Below are 15412 nucleotides of genomic sequence, written 5' to 3'. Positions count from 1 at the left end.
GAGAGGGAGAGAGAGGGAGAGGGAGGGAGGGAGAGAGAGAGGGAAAGAGAGAGAGAGAGAGAATAAAAAAACAATTGTTTCATTTTTTATTTCTATTTATTCATTTATTATTATTTATTTTATTTATCATATATATATATTTTTTGGTTTTTATGAGATTTCTGAAAATGCTATTATTGTGAAACAAACTATGGAATTGTTCAATCGTTCTGCTCTTCAAAAGGTTAACACCACCCCATTGATAGAACAATCGGTGAATATAGCCTTAAGCAGCCGAGCACTATTATGTGTACATTGTTTTGTTTTTATAACAGACAAGTAGATACATAATTGATGTGACATTTAAAAAACAAGTTTCAACTCAGTCGACTAATTATTTAGTTTATTTGTTTGTTTATTTATCTATTTATTTAATTAGCATTTCTAGCTATGCAAAATAAATCAATAAAAAAAAAAAGCTCAAAATGTAATTTAAATTTAAGAAAGCAAAAAAATGTTAGATTATTTAGTGTGTGTGTATATATATATATATATATATGTATTTTTAAAATTATAAATCAACACCATGCATTTTGAATTAGTTTAAAATTTTAAAGTTCAGTGGGAGGGGAAAATAGCTAAATTTTAAAAATAATTATTGTTTAAAGAAATATATTTAAGAAAAATAAAGTTATTTTTTTAATTATATTTATTGCAATATTTTGCTTGTCTTGAAACCTCTGCTTACCTCTTGGCTCATTTGGGTCGGGAGGTAAAAAACTGCGGCCTGGTTTATACTTGAAGTCAAATTGCTGAATATCCGGAGGCAAGTCTGGGACTTGTACCAAACCCCCACCAGTACCATCAGCTACCCAAACGGAAAAAAGACAACAGATACAATGCAATTATACAAAAGACAGACAGACAGACAGGCATTCAAAAGAAGGGAAATGGCAGCACCAAGGAATTAAAAAAAAAAAGGTAGGGGGGGTAGAATTTTTAGGTAGATTGAAGGGGATCCAGGTAGGTGAAGTGCAAAGAATAGACAGGAAAAGACAAATAATAAGTATGTGGAACCTCACACAGGCAATAAGCTAAAGAAAGAGAAAAAAAAAAATTTTTTTTTTTTTTAAAGGGTGAAATTTCAAAAGATTGATTCAAGAATTTGGAATAATTTAAGGGATTTTAAAAAATGACTCCAGTTCAAGTGTAGAATTGGTTTTGCTGATATATGAACAGGTAGAGTTGATATTGAAAATTACCTGTAACTGATATTGCATTATGATCATGGCCCAGGTACTTGACAACTTTTACTGGCACAGCGCACCAGTGTGAATAAATTCACTTAATTGCTGTAAGCAGCAAGGATGGATACACAATTATTGTTTAATTATTTAACACAGTAAGGCGGTGAGCTGACAGAAATGTTAGCATCCCGGGTGAAATGCTTAGCGGTATTTTGTTTGTCTTTACGTTTTGAGTTCAAATTCCGCCCAGGTCGACTTTGCCTTTCATCCTTTCGGGGTTGATAAATTAAGTACCAGTTGTGTACTGGAGTTGATCTAATCAACTGCTCCCCTACCAAAAAAATTTTGGGCCTTGTGCTTAGAGTAGAACAGATCATTTAACACAGTAATGCCAAGTCCAAGTTTTTTTTTTATGGGTTTCAGATATGTCAGTACATGAGCAAAGAGTAACTCTGTTTAACCCAATTTCTGTAGTCACTTTGCCCAGGACAACCTGGTTTAGATGACTTGAGAAGATGACCAAATTTCTACTGATATGAGTTTCTGAGTTAACTTTGAAAAATGCCGAGCTCCAGCTAAGCATTATAAAATCTTCAGAAGAGCTCATACCTTTCTTTGATTGCACAATTGTGAGTAAGAAAGTGCCAGCAGAACTTTATTGATAGGTTTTTGTGTAAATGTTTACATTTCAGCATAAGGTAGCGAAATGACTGAAACCTAGGTTCTCTAGTTAAGGAACGGTGCCGGTGTTAAAGCATTTGATGAATTAAAAGCTTATCCAATCTCACAGGTAAATGCATATATTAGATAGTAAAGATGAAATGAGCCAAAATTTTGGAATAATACATTAATTAATGAAACTCCTATTTTTTAGTCAAATTTGACTTCTCTAAAAATGGCATTATAACTGCCGAAGCTGATATTTTCTTGTTCAAATGAAAGGAATTCATGTAAATATTGGTCTTCTGGTTTCAGTAGCATTAAGTGGAAGAGGAAACAAATCCCAGGGAGAGAATTTAGTCTACAGCATAAGAAATTTTATTTACAAGGGAAACTGAATTCAGCACTGTGATGTGATCCAAACAGAAGCATGTTTTAATATCCAATGATAAGATACTTTAGAGCTGTTTGGATTTAACTATTTCTAGTTATGCATTTTTGCAATGGGCACATGTCATTAACAAGATATAAACAGTCAACCTCTGATCTGTAGTCTTCAATTAATGAACTTATCCATGTACACTTTTTATGGTAACTACATTTAAATAACTACAATTTTATACATGCAGCTGGCCAATTAAAATCCAGCTGTCAATTCATATTTCCTTTGAAGTCTGAAGCAATTAAATTTGGCATCAATTAAGGAAAGCTTTCAATAAGATACTTATGTATACATACATATAACTATGTATTTCAATTGGTGCTTAAGATACAATATTGTTTATGGAAAAGGAACCTTAGCTACAACAATTTAAAGATACCTGAATTCTATTTAACATAATGCATGTCCATCTAACTGATGCTAGCATTGAAAAGTAGAATAAAAACAAAATTTATTTTCACCATTCTAGCACAAAATGAATGGGATAAAAAATTTTGCATCAGAAAACCCATCTAAATGGAAATAGTTATAAAAACTTTGCTGAGATAAATTTGAATGAGAAATGCTTGAAGTTGTAACATTTGCTAAACACTAAAGAACCTTATGACTAAATTTGGACTATAAAAAATTTGTGCTTAAGAGATTCTAAGGCAACCATTATACTCTTTGAGAATCCCTGAAATACATTCCATGTAACATGGAACTTTTATATAAAAATGTTTAAATATCTTTATTATGTTTTTTCTTCTCTTTCAAAAGAGATTAAGCAAATCACAGAACTGTCTTTAAAAGGTTTGGTAATACTAAACCCATCAAATGCCAGAAAGAAAAGTGAAAGTATTCCATTTTAATCACAATCTTAATTTAAACTAAATGCATCCCAATTCTTTATTATGTGACCATTTTCTCCATAGTATCTTCTTACTAGTTACAGATGCCAAAATTTCCCTATCTTGGAGAATGTGCTATATTCTTTTAATCTTTTACTTGTTTCAGTCATTTGACAGTGGCCATGCTGGAGCACCGCCTTCAGTCGAACAAATCGACCCCAGGACATATTCTTTGTAAGCCTGGTTCTTATTCTGTCGGTCTCTTTTGCCGAACCGCTAAGTTATGTAGATGTAAACACACCAACATCAGTTGTCAAGCGATGGTGGGGAGATAGACACGTGCATATAAACATATATGACAGGCTTCTTTCAGTTTCCGTCTACCAAATCCACTCGCAAGGCTATGGTCAGCTTGAGGCTATAGAAGAAGACACTTGCCCAAGGTGCCATGCAGTGGGACTGAACCTGGAACCATGTGGTTGGGAAGCAAGCTTCTTACCACATAGCCACATGGAACTAAACACAAAAATGGTTAAAAATTGCATTTGCCTATAATTTGTCTACTTATGACAACTTTTTGTGGAACTGCTGTCAACATTCCAAGGAATCTTGGTTGGGAAACATTGCTTGAAAGATTTGGTACAGATAGCCCTGTTACTAGATAAAAATGGTTCCATATTCAAATGGTTAGAGTCTTACTTCCTCTAGGACTTTATTCTAATTTCTTTTAGAAGTCAATAAAATAAGAATTGACAAAATGTAAGTGTTGATCTCAGCAATTCTCCAACATTTCTTTCGAATGTTCATTGTGTGTGTGTATGTTTCTGTGGAATCATTATAATTGTAGTTATAAAGCGACTTAGTGATTGCTACATATTCAAAATATTTACTGAATTGTTTGTAATTTTGATGGGATTCCGAGAAAGGAAACCTTTCATTTGAATCATTTTTATTCTATTTTAAAAGAAAGTGGAGCCTGTGGGTTTTTATTCAAAGCAATTAAGAGAAAAGTAGAAAGGTAGATGTTCCACCTAAGATCGCAGGTGTAGTGAATGAAGTTGGACGAGTGAAGGAAAAAAAAAAAAAAAAAAAAAGAAGAAACATGCATTGGTTAATGAAGCAGGAAGACATACAAATAGTACAAGTAGCAAATATGATCGCAGGCAGGCAGGCGTGCTTGAGATTTCAGTTTTAGAGGTGGGAGAAAAAAAAAGATTTATTTTAATTCTAAACTACACAACAAAAAGAAGGGAGATAACTAATAAACCGTTGAGTTACTTCCCTTGACAACTGCTGTTTTTTTTTTTTTAAAGTTAAATGACGCAGAGTTCTACCGTAACTCCGTTCACATTAAATACCTCCAGTACATGATCTCGGCGCTATTTGAACTCAACATGTAAAGGGCCGTAACTAAATACCGCAAGGCATTTTGTCCGACGCTCTAAAGATTTTGACAACGCGAACCAGTGTTAGCTATATCAGAATATTGCTCTTATACTATTGTATGTGCACACGTGTGTGTAGTTGGAAATATTCTTTATAGTACTTCACTCTTAATGATAGTATTTTAGTGTGTAGCCGATGGGTGTAGTATATAGTTACTAATAAATCCGTATTTTCTAGGACATGACCTTTCAAAATTAAAATTTAAAAGTCTGAAATTTCACCCTCCGTCACTTTAAAAAGTTGTATATAACATGAAAGGTCTATAGAAATAGCTCTCAACCATTTTTTACCTATCAACCATTTAATTCCTATTTTACTCGAACGGAGCTCGGTAGATATCCGAGGTTTAAAGAAGTCCCATTATATTTTTATAATTAAATATTATGAGGAATTGTATTTTAAAAAATTGTTGAAATATTTTGTATATTGTAGAGGAATAACCATTTTATTGCACATAAATTTAAAAAGCAAAATCTTGTGAGCCTCGGTTGAGAACCACTAGCCCAAAGTGTGTTGCGTGAGGACGCAAAACGTCGTGGTGACCTGTCAGTAGGAGCGTCCTGGATTCTAAGAATTATATTGAATTCCCATAGAGTAATTTCCGAAGATGGTCAAATGTAAACGCGACGAAGGGAGTGGCTACGGACGAAGTTAATTATTTTGTTTCACGTGTATCTGATAATTTTATTTATTTTATACTGTATTTTGTAACCATCAGTATATCATCCTTATTTTTCTATTGTTCTCCTCACACATCCTTTTTTCTGCACTGCTGGTAATTTCCTATGGCCCCCCCCTTCCCCAACTCGTGCATCACTGGTCATCTTCCATCCTTTATCCATCATTCACATCTACCTTTCAACCCTACCCAGTCTTTACAATTGTTACCAACCTCCCCACCCTTCACCAATTCCTTTCTCTCACTCTTCCTGTACACTTTTGGAGCCACCACCCATCCAACCTCTTGGGTCCTCTATCTCACAAGTGTTGACCCATGGACACCTCATCACCACTATTTTTATCTCTTTCCAACTCCAGCAAATCACTTTCACCTCTTCTACAACATGCCATGGCGCTGTCAGTTACAACGATGAGTGTTCTAGGTGATCTGATCGACGGAACAGCCAGCTTGTGAAATTAATGGGCAGGTGGTTGAGTGCTCCGTAGATATGCATACCCATAACAGGGAGATTCAGTATGACACAGAGTGTGATAAGGCCGGCCTGTTCGAAATACAGCTACTATTCATTTTTGCCAGTTGAGTTGACAAGATCATCATCATCATCATCATCATCGTTTAACGTCCGCTTTCCATGCTAGCATGGGTTGGACGATTTGACTGAGGACTGGCAAACCAAATGGCTACACCAGGCTCCAATCTGATCTAGCAGAGTTTCAACAGCTGGATGCCCTTCCTAACGCCAACCACTCCAAGAGTGTAGTGGGTGCTTTTACGTGCCACCGGCACAAAGGTCAGTCAGGCGGCACTGGCAACAGCCATGCTTAAATGGTGTTTTTTACATGCCACTTGCACAGGAGTCAGTCCAACGGCACTGGCAATGACTTCGCTTGAATGTTTTGTTCATGTGCCGCCGGCACAAGTGCCAGTAAGGCGACGCTGGTAACGATCACGCTCAAATGGTACATTTTACGTGCCACTGGCACGGAAGCCAGACAGCTGCTCTGGCAATGATCCCGCTCGGATGGTGCTGTTAGCGCTCCACTGGCACGGGTGCCAGTCATCAAATTTGGTTCAATTTCGATTTCACTTGCCCCTCCCAACAACCCATGGAAATAACATACAAAGGAATGTTTATGTTATGATTTTATTTACTCCATATACCCAGACTTTGTGGACACCCTGTATATATATATATATATATGTAGATATATGTGTATGTATCTTTGTGTTTGTCTCCTACCACTGCTTAAAAACTGGTGTGGGTTTGTTTATGCCCCAGTAACTTAGTTGTTCAACAAAAGAGCTCTATAAAATAAACACCAGATTTAAAAAATAAGTACCGGGGTTGATTTGTTCAGCTAAAACCCCTTCAGCAAATATTTACTTGTTTCAGTTCATTGACAAACAAACATAAAATGATACAAGATAATGGGACTACTAATTCATTGTCATTAACTGAATTGTGATATTTTGATATCAATATTGGAGAGTAATTCTTAAATATTTAATATCTAATGCATCATTATCATCATGAAAATTATCACTTTTCATTTCCGTGTCCCCATACTGTTGAATAAATTACCCATCACCCTCATCAATAGATTTATACATTAACGTTAGATATATTAGTCAGATATTACACTACTTAATTACCGTTATGAAAAATGTAAGTCCGGGAGAGGGTTTGTGTGAAAGACCAGAATGTGATTATATAAATTATATGAATGGAATCATAATGAAAGAGGGGGATTATTATGTAAATAGAAAAGCAGTAAGCTTTCAAGCTGGGTCAAGCAGCATCATTTATTTTGAAAACAATGAATTGTAAATAGATGTGGCATTTGCAATATTATATTAAACTTCAACTAATAATTATACTGATAACGAATTATTTTCTTTAATTAAATTATAGAAGATTTATTCTTAGTAAACAGTTCATTATCAAAAGCTATTTCAATTAAAATTATAACTAGACTCTTAATGAACTATAGTGGACAAAAAAAAAAAATGATTTTTCTTTTTTTTTTCTTTCTTTTAATTAATGATCAACAATTAAAATAATTATCTTTATTAAATCAACTGTTATTGTCAATGCTTAGAATATTAAAATTACTACAGAAATACAAACATAAACAAACAGACACACATACAATACAATTAATACAACATCAATACAGATAATTTTGCATGATCACATTATATACTAATAACATATAACATGCGTTCTGAAAATAACCCCTAATCCTCACCAGCTAATGTATGTATATATATATATATATATATATATATATATATGATCCCTGTGATATCGGATTAATGAAACTATTTACCTTTTGATGTTCTGTACACAACAGTAGGGGACATTGGACCATATCCCTTATTGTTGCGAGCTTGCATTTTGTAAAAATAAGTTGTGTCTGGGGTGAGGTCTTTGATTGTGGAGGACAGTTTGTCTCCATCGACATTGTGCACAACCCAATCTCGGTCGTCTTGGTGGGAATCGGTGGTGTAGAAAATTAAATAGCCTGAAGAGATAGAGAAGAAGAAGAAATACATCATCAACATCATCATCATCATCAATGCTGGCAGAATTGTTAGCATGCCAAGCTAAATGCTTAGTGCAGGGGTTTTCAAACTTTTTGACTTGCGGACCCCTTTATATTTCAGGCTTTACCTTAGGGACCCCCTTATAAACGCTTATGAAATTTATACATAAATATTTGCTTAAAATAACATATATTTTTACATTTATTTATTTAACAGTATTTAACAAATAGGTTTAATGTCAATTAAAAGATTTCGATTAAAAAACATATATAAAATCAAATTGCCCATAAAAAGTATTTGCTGTCCACGGACCCCCTGTGGTCCGCAGCCCACAGTTTGAAAACCCCTGGCTTAGTGGCATTTTGTCTGTCTTTACATTCTGAGTTCAAATTCCTCTGAGGTTGACTTTGCCTTTCATTCTCTTGGGGTCCAATACATTAAGTACCAGTGAAATACTGGGGTCTGTGCAATTGACTTATCCCTTGCCCCCCAAGATTTCAGGCCTTGTGCCTATAGCCGAAAGTGTTATTATCATTATTATTATTAAGATGGTGTGCTGGCAGAATCGTTACCATGCAAAGCTAAATGCTGAGCAGCATTTTGTCCGCCTTCAGGTTCAGAGTTCAAATTCTGCCAGGGTTGACTTTGCCCTTCATCTTTACAGGGTCAATAAAATAAGGACCAGTTAAGCACTGAGGCCTATGTAATTGACTGACCCCTCCACCAAAATTTCAGGCAGTTCGTATCGTAGAACCAAAGGCAAACTCAGTATAGGGTAGCTAGAAAAGTAGAGTGTGGGATCTGCCTTAAGTGATGCTTTAAGGGGGTGGCATTTTTGGGATCTGCTCTATAAGCCTGGCTTGGGAGCCCAGGTGAGTACAGTATAATTAAGAGCTGTACAAGCCTCTCCACTAGTAGTACACACTCCTCTAGCAATGCCAGTGGATCTGGGGCAGGTTGGTATTAAAAGGATTCTATTTCCCATTGTTTGTTCTGGCAGTTTCTAGATGAACAAAAAAAAACAGTTACTGACCTGTTAGTTGACCGTTTGGTCGTGGAGGTGGTTGCCAACTTAATGTAATCGACAGTGGGTTACCCTCCACTGGAGCTGGGGTTAAATCTCGGGGTATACCTCCAGGAGCTGAAATATCAATAGCAAAAATGAATCAACAGAAATTCAACTTTATTCCCCTCCCTTCTCATCATCTTCCATTACAATAATTAATAATTTCTTAATTAGACTTAGAGGTTAATTAGGAAACAAAAAATGGCAAACCTCCTTACCTCTCCTCCCTTGCTTTCATACTTTAACAGCCTCCCTACCGTCTCATTGTGTAAATGCCCCACCCCCTCTACAGGTTCTATAGTCTTGTGAGCTGCATAGTAACTTCACTGGTGCCAGTGGCATGAAAATAAGTACCCAGTGTATGCTGAGAAGTGGTTGGCGTTAAGAAGGGCACCCAGCTGCAAAAACTATACGAAAGCAGACGACGGAGCATGGCGTGATCCTTGCACCCATCAGATCCTCTGAAAAACTACCATCCATGCCATACCAGCATGGAACATGGACATTAAATAATGATGATGGCAATGATGTCTCTTTTCCATGCTGGCATGGGTTGGACAGTTTGACAAGAGCTGACAATCTGAAGGGCTGCACCAGGCTCTAGTTGTCTGTTCTGGCATGATTTCTACAGCTGAGTGCCCTTCCTAATGCCAACCATTTTACATAGTGCCCTGGGTGCTTGTGATGTGATACTGGCATGGGTGCATTTTACATGGTGCTCATTATGTGGTGCCATCATATTTAAAGTTTTTGGTAATTAAGTTTCTATATTTTTGGTTGAGGTCAGACTATTGGGTGGTCGAAAAGTTTGGCACCAAATTACTTGCATATTTGAGCAGGGGAGGCGAGAGGAGGGAAGCCTTATAACTGATAACAAGACAGAGATAGGCTTCCATACAGTTCCAGTCTATCTGGTTTCAATTACAAGGTGTTGGATTATCTGATGCTATAACACTCGCTCAAAGATACTGGAAAAGGGATCAAATCTGGGACATCATGATCGCCATAACCATCACTTAATGCCCGCTTTTCCATGCTTGCATGAATAAGATAGAGTTTGCTGAGGCAAATTTTCTGTGGCTGGATTCCCTTCCTGTTACCAACCCTCACCTATTTCCAAGCCAGGTAATATTTCTTCATGATCATACATGTTCTCACAGAATATTGGAAATGAATAGCATTGCCTTCATGACAGTAGCACTCGTTTACATCTAACACGTGTCGTCAAGACAAAGGGACACTTACACACACACAATGGGCTTCTCACAGTTTTCACCTATCAAATCTATTCACTAGGGTTTGGTTGGCTCACCGCTATAATAGAAGACATGTGCCCAAGGTTGCATGCAATGAGACTGAACCCAGAACCATGTGGTCGGGAAGCAGATTTCTTAACACACAGCCATGACCACACCGAAACAGATTTCTTAACCATTCAACCATAGCAGTTGAGACACACATGCATGCACACAGGCATTAATTTTTTATCTTTTACTTATTTCAGACATTAGACAGCGGCCACCTTGAAGAATTTTAGTTGAACAAATTGATCCCAGTACTATTTATGTTTAAGCCCGGTATTTATTCTATTGGCCTCTTTTGCCGAACCGCTAACTCTGGTACTCATTCTATCAGTCTTTTTTGCTGAACTGCTAAGTTACAGGGATGTAAACACACCAACACTGGTTGCCAAGCAGTGGTGAGAGACAAACACAGATACACACACACATATGTATACAACTGGTCTCTTTCAGTTTCCACTGACTAAATCCAGCCACAAGGCTTTGGACAGTCCGAGGTTATAGTATTAATAGAAGACACTTGCCCAAGGTGCCATGCAGAGGGACTGAACCCAGAATCACATGATTGGGAATCAAACTTCTTACCACACAATCCTAAAATTTACTACGGTTAATTAACAGCAATCAAGTCCTGTTTACCTGATTCTTGAGTTGTGTTGACGACACTCATGCTCCAAGTACTTTTACGAAGGTTTTTGGTAACTTTCACTGAGAACTCGTACTGAGTATTTGGTTTCAGGTGGTCTATGTGTGCATTGAGGTCTGTTGAATTGATGTAGCGATACTTCTTCTTGTTATAGACAGGTGAGTAGCGTACCGTGTAGTAACGGTTATCCGTGATGCGCTGAGCACGACTCAAGGTCGAGTCAGTCCACGTGAGTACAATAGTTTGAGATGATAGAACAATTGTCTTCAATCCGACTGGAGGTATCATTGGAGTAGCGAGATCAATCTCTGGAAAAGAAGAGAACAGAGAAAACATTTTAGGAACTGAAAACGGAAAGGGTTTGCGGCTATGAAATTTTATGAGTTTGTTGCATTTGAGTTCTTACACAAGACATATAACTGATCACACAAACAGAAAGGAATGTACATTATTTACATTATTTACATTTGATGTATATTTGTCCTCATCTTGTTTGTTGTTAACACAACGTTTCGGCTGATATACCCTCCAGCCTTCATCAGGTGTCTTGGGAAAATTTCCAACCTTGGTTCTCAGGTATTTTTCGATGATGTTGCTATTATTATTATTATTATTATTAATATTAATCAGGTCACTGCCTGGAATTGAATAATAATAATAATAATAATATTGAAAAATACCTTAGGAATGGGAACCCAGATTCGAAATTTCCCCAAGACACCTGATGAAGGCTGGAGGGTATATCAGCCGAAATGTTGTGTCAACAACAAACAAGATGAGGATAATTATCTGTCAAATGTAAATAATGTACATAATTCCTCATCTCTTAAATATAGAACAAGGGAATGTATTTAGAAAAGTGACATCATCATCATCATCATCACCGCCACCACGAACCACGCCTACATTTCCATGTTCACATAGGTCGGGCAGAGCAAGGCACTGACCAATGACCAATTTCGATGGGTGTAAATTCTGGTTTCCGAACAGAGAAGATAATTAATAAATAAACTGGTGCTGGTCACTATGTAAAGGGGTTGGTGTTAGGAAGGGCATCCAGCTGTGAAAACCATGCCAAAACAGACAGTGGAGCTTGGTGCCGTCTTCTCCCTAACCAACATCTGTCAAACCATCCAGCCCATGCCAGCATGGAAGATGGATGTTAAATGATAATGATGATGATGATGGTGGTCAAAGAAGTTGGTTACAGTACAAAAAACACTGTGACGTGAGGGGGGAGTGAGGAGTTTTACAATAAATGATTTACCTGACTCTTTATCTGTCTTCACATGGGCATATATTGGTGGACCGTCACCGATCTTGTTGGTGGCCATGACTTTAATAACATACGAAGAAGCTGGTTCTATAACGAAAATGATAAAAAGAAAAAATAGATTGTTAGTAAGTAAAACCATAAAGGCTTGTTTACTGATTAGTATCTGGGTTAGTACTTTATTTAATTGACCCCGAGATGAAAGAAAAATGCAGATTCACCTTGGTAAGAGTTGAATTCATAACGTAAAAGTAACACAAAATACTGTGCTTACCTGTATATGGGGGCATGTGCCACTGCATTTACCGTTTGTTGGACTTTGCTTGGGCTGTCCTGTGTCGTGCTCCAAGATGTGCCCCAGTCAGCCCCTTATGTTTGTGAGACACTCATTCATCCACCGTGAGCATGCGGTCAAGGAACCTAAGCTGCTTGCTCCAGGTGGATCCTCAAAGAAGAGGGCATGATGTGCAGGGTCCAAAATGGAAAATGGAGCAGCATGACCAAATAGTCTGCGGAGCTGGTTCATGTATTCTTTTACTGTTGTACTTGTTTCAGTCATTAGACTGCGGCCATGCTGGGGCTCCGCTTTGAAGAATTTTAGTCAAACGAATCAACTACAGGACTTATTTATTACATTTTAAACTTGGTACTTATCTGATTGGTCTCTTTTGCCAAACTCTTAAGTTATGGGGATGTAAACACACCAACACAAGTAATCAAGTGGTGGTGTGGGACAAACACAGACACACATACAACGGGCTTCTTTCAGTTTCCATCTACCAAAGCCACTCACAAGGCTTTGGTTGGCTCAAGGGTATGGTAGAAGACACTTGCTTCTACGGCGAGCTGGCAGAATCGTTAGCACGCCAGGCGAAATGCTTAGCAGTATTTCGTCTGCCGTTACGTTTTGAGTTCAAATTCCACCGAGGTCGAATTTGTTTTTCATCCATTCGGGGTCGATAAATTAAGTACCAGTTACACGCTGTGGTCGATGTAATTGACTTAATTCCTTTGTTTGTCCCCTCTATGTTTAGCTCCTTGTGGGCAATAAAGAAATAAGAAGACACTTGCTTAAAGTACCATGCTGTGGGACTGAACCTGAAACCATGTGGTTGGGAGGCAAGCTTCTTACCACACAGTCACTCCTCTTTTTTAATTTTGTATTTTTAAATGTATCAAAGACTTGCCCTGCATCTAATGCAACCATATTAAGGGTGAGAGACCAAGTGTTGTAGGCTAGAGAGGCTAAATGAGTGTAAGTTCATTAGGCAGAATAATTTTTACTAATTATAAAACATTGAAAAATATCTGAGTCTATTAGCACAAACTTAAGTATGTAAGAGTTAGCAGTGGAGAAATTGCAAACTTACGAAGGTTTTTGATTTTATAAACACGTTGTTGAGGGCCAAGTTTGACTCGCATAACGTCTGGTATACCCTTGCCGTAGGTAACAGTGTAACCCCTTACTAATGTCTTGCTGCTGTCAACAGGTGGAGCCCATCGCACCAAGATTGAGTTGGCTTCAGCAGCGGTTCGAACTTTAGAAGGTTTTCCAGGAACATGAGATTCTGTGAAAAGACAGGGTAAAAAAAAAAAAAAAGAAAAAGGATGAAAGGTAATTTTCAATGAAAGAAAATATGAAGATAAGATATATTTATAGTTCCAGTAGATTACTGGTACTTATTTTGTGCCAATCACTTAAAATGGAGGGAAGTTGTGGAAAACGGAGACCCTGGAAAGCATGGCATGAAGTACTGAAGGCCGATTTCAAAATGTTGAACCTTATAAAGGAAATGACAGAGGACCCGCATTGCTGTACTCTAGAAGGCTGGCCCACCACAACAAAACTGATATCCTAAAACCAAAGTGTCACATTAAAAGCAATGGTGATGGTGCCACGTAAAAAGCATCCAAGTACACTCTGTGAAATGGTTGGCATTAGGAAGGGCATCCAGCTGTAGAAACCGAACCAAAACATACTATGGAATCTGGTGCGACCCCTGGTTTTGCCAGTTCCTGTCAAGCCATCCAACCCATACCAGTGAGGAAAAGGACATTAAATGATGATGATGGTTTTATTGAACCTGAAAGAATGAAAGACTAAGTCATCCTAGTAGCTAGAATTCAAAATGCAGAGGAATGAAGTTAATTACTGTAAGTTTATAACTCAGTGGACACAGCGTTACGAAGTTTGCCTCACAATCATGAGGTCACACCACAGTGTGGTACCTTGGACAAATAGTTCAACCCAAGCCTCAAGAGTGACACTGTGCAAAACCTCATAGGATAGGTTGAACTTGTAATTCAAAGGTATGGCCATGCCATGCTCTGTGTTATACAGATTCATCACTATCATTATCGTTTAGCATCTGTAATTCCATGATGGCAAAAGTTGGACAATTTGACATTATTTGACACAATTCAGAGAACCATCCCCTCATTTGGTTTAACCCACCAACTGAAGTGGGGTACTAGAAGCCATCAAGTGAGAGATTAGGAGTTGAATGGGGACCAGTTCATGCCTGTCCACCTGACCATTCTTGGCAAGGTGCAACTGTCAGACACCAAAGATACTCTCTATACCAGCGTTTCTCAACCTAGGGTTCCGTGAGAAAGAGTGAGATAAGCTAATTTCATGACCGTAATGTTACTATACATGCATAACATATTATTGGTTATGGTAATATAAAGATATCATCCTATCTAACCTATTAGGTTATCAAAAAAGTATAACAACCATATATATATATATATATATATATATATATATGTTTACCATGTGAACTACAATGAAAAGAATATGAGAAAGATATGGTATATAATTTTTTTTTGTACAGGGGTTCCTTGAGACATGTAATTTATTTTAAGGGTTACGCAAGGGTAAAAAGGTTGAGAAACATTACTCTATACAGAGCCCTCTACAATAAACAGCATGGAAAACAGTGGGGGTGAAGAACAGTGTAGAATTATGCTAAAGGTATACTCGGCCACTTCTCTACAAATTCAATGAGCAAGCAATTCAGTAGATCCATTATTTACTTCACTCCACCATAATGATAACCTAGAATATTCTTTTTTATATTAAATGCAATAATTATTTTCACTTCCTCAAACCAAAATGTTACAAACACAGTTTTTTTAAAAGATAAAGGTTACATATTAATAACATAGCTAAACACTTCTTTCTAGAGAAATATAGCAATAATAAGCAACACTAACAACTTTCAATAGACAAAAATACAAATTTCTTTGGACAAGTTACAAATCTAGAGTCGGGTTTTTTCTTTTCTGTT

General features: G+C 37.1%; 1 protein-coding gene and 1 long non-coding RNA gene across 51 annotated transcripts in view; one reads left to right on the top strand and one right to left on the bottom strand.

Moving 5' to 3' along the window:
* Positions 1 to 15412, bottom strand: part of LOC106874615 (neogenin) — a 303881-nt gene that overhangs the window by 75932 nt on the left and 212537 nt on the right. For 29 of the 50 annotated variants that reach the window (XR_016243045.1, XR_016243040.1, XR_016243039.1 and 26 more), the window contains 6 exons: positions 13490 to 13687; positions 12114 to 12209; positions 10840 to 11154; positions 8867 to 8974; positions 7617 to 7811; positions 728 to 847 (listed from right to left, as the gene is read on the bottom strand). Coding sequence is in view for 34 of the 50 variants with exons in the window: in XM_089357158.1 (XP_089213284.1) it covers positions 728 to 847; positions 7617 to 7811; positions 8867 to 8974; positions 10840 to 11154; positions 12114 to 12209; positions 13490 to 13687 (1032 nt within the window). In the remaining 16 variants the exon portion in view is untranslated. The remainder of the gene's footprint in view (positions 1 to 727; positions 848 to 7616; positions 7812 to 8866; positions 8975 to 10839; positions 11155 to 12113; positions 12210 to 13489; positions 13688 to 15412) is intronic. The other 21 variants (XR_016243052.1, XR_016243048.1, XR_016243049.1 and 18 more) reach the window with 1 other exon arrangement.
* LOC128248697 (uncharacterized) overlaps positions 1 to 15412 on the top strand; it is a 132827-nt gene that overhangs the window by 92999 nt on the left and 24416 nt on the right. The window lies entirely within an intron of this gene.

This window comes from Octopus bimaculoides, chromosome 9 (genome assembly GCF_046866305.1).
Source record: "Octopus bimaculoides isolate indiv1 chromosome 9, ASM4686630v1, whole genome shotgun sequence".
Classification (NCBI taxonomy): domain Eukaryota; kingdom Metazoa; phylum Mollusca; class Cephalopoda; order Octopoda; family Octopodidae; genus Octopus; species Octopus bimaculoides.
This window is presented reverse-complemented; position numbering and strand designations above follow the sequence as displayed.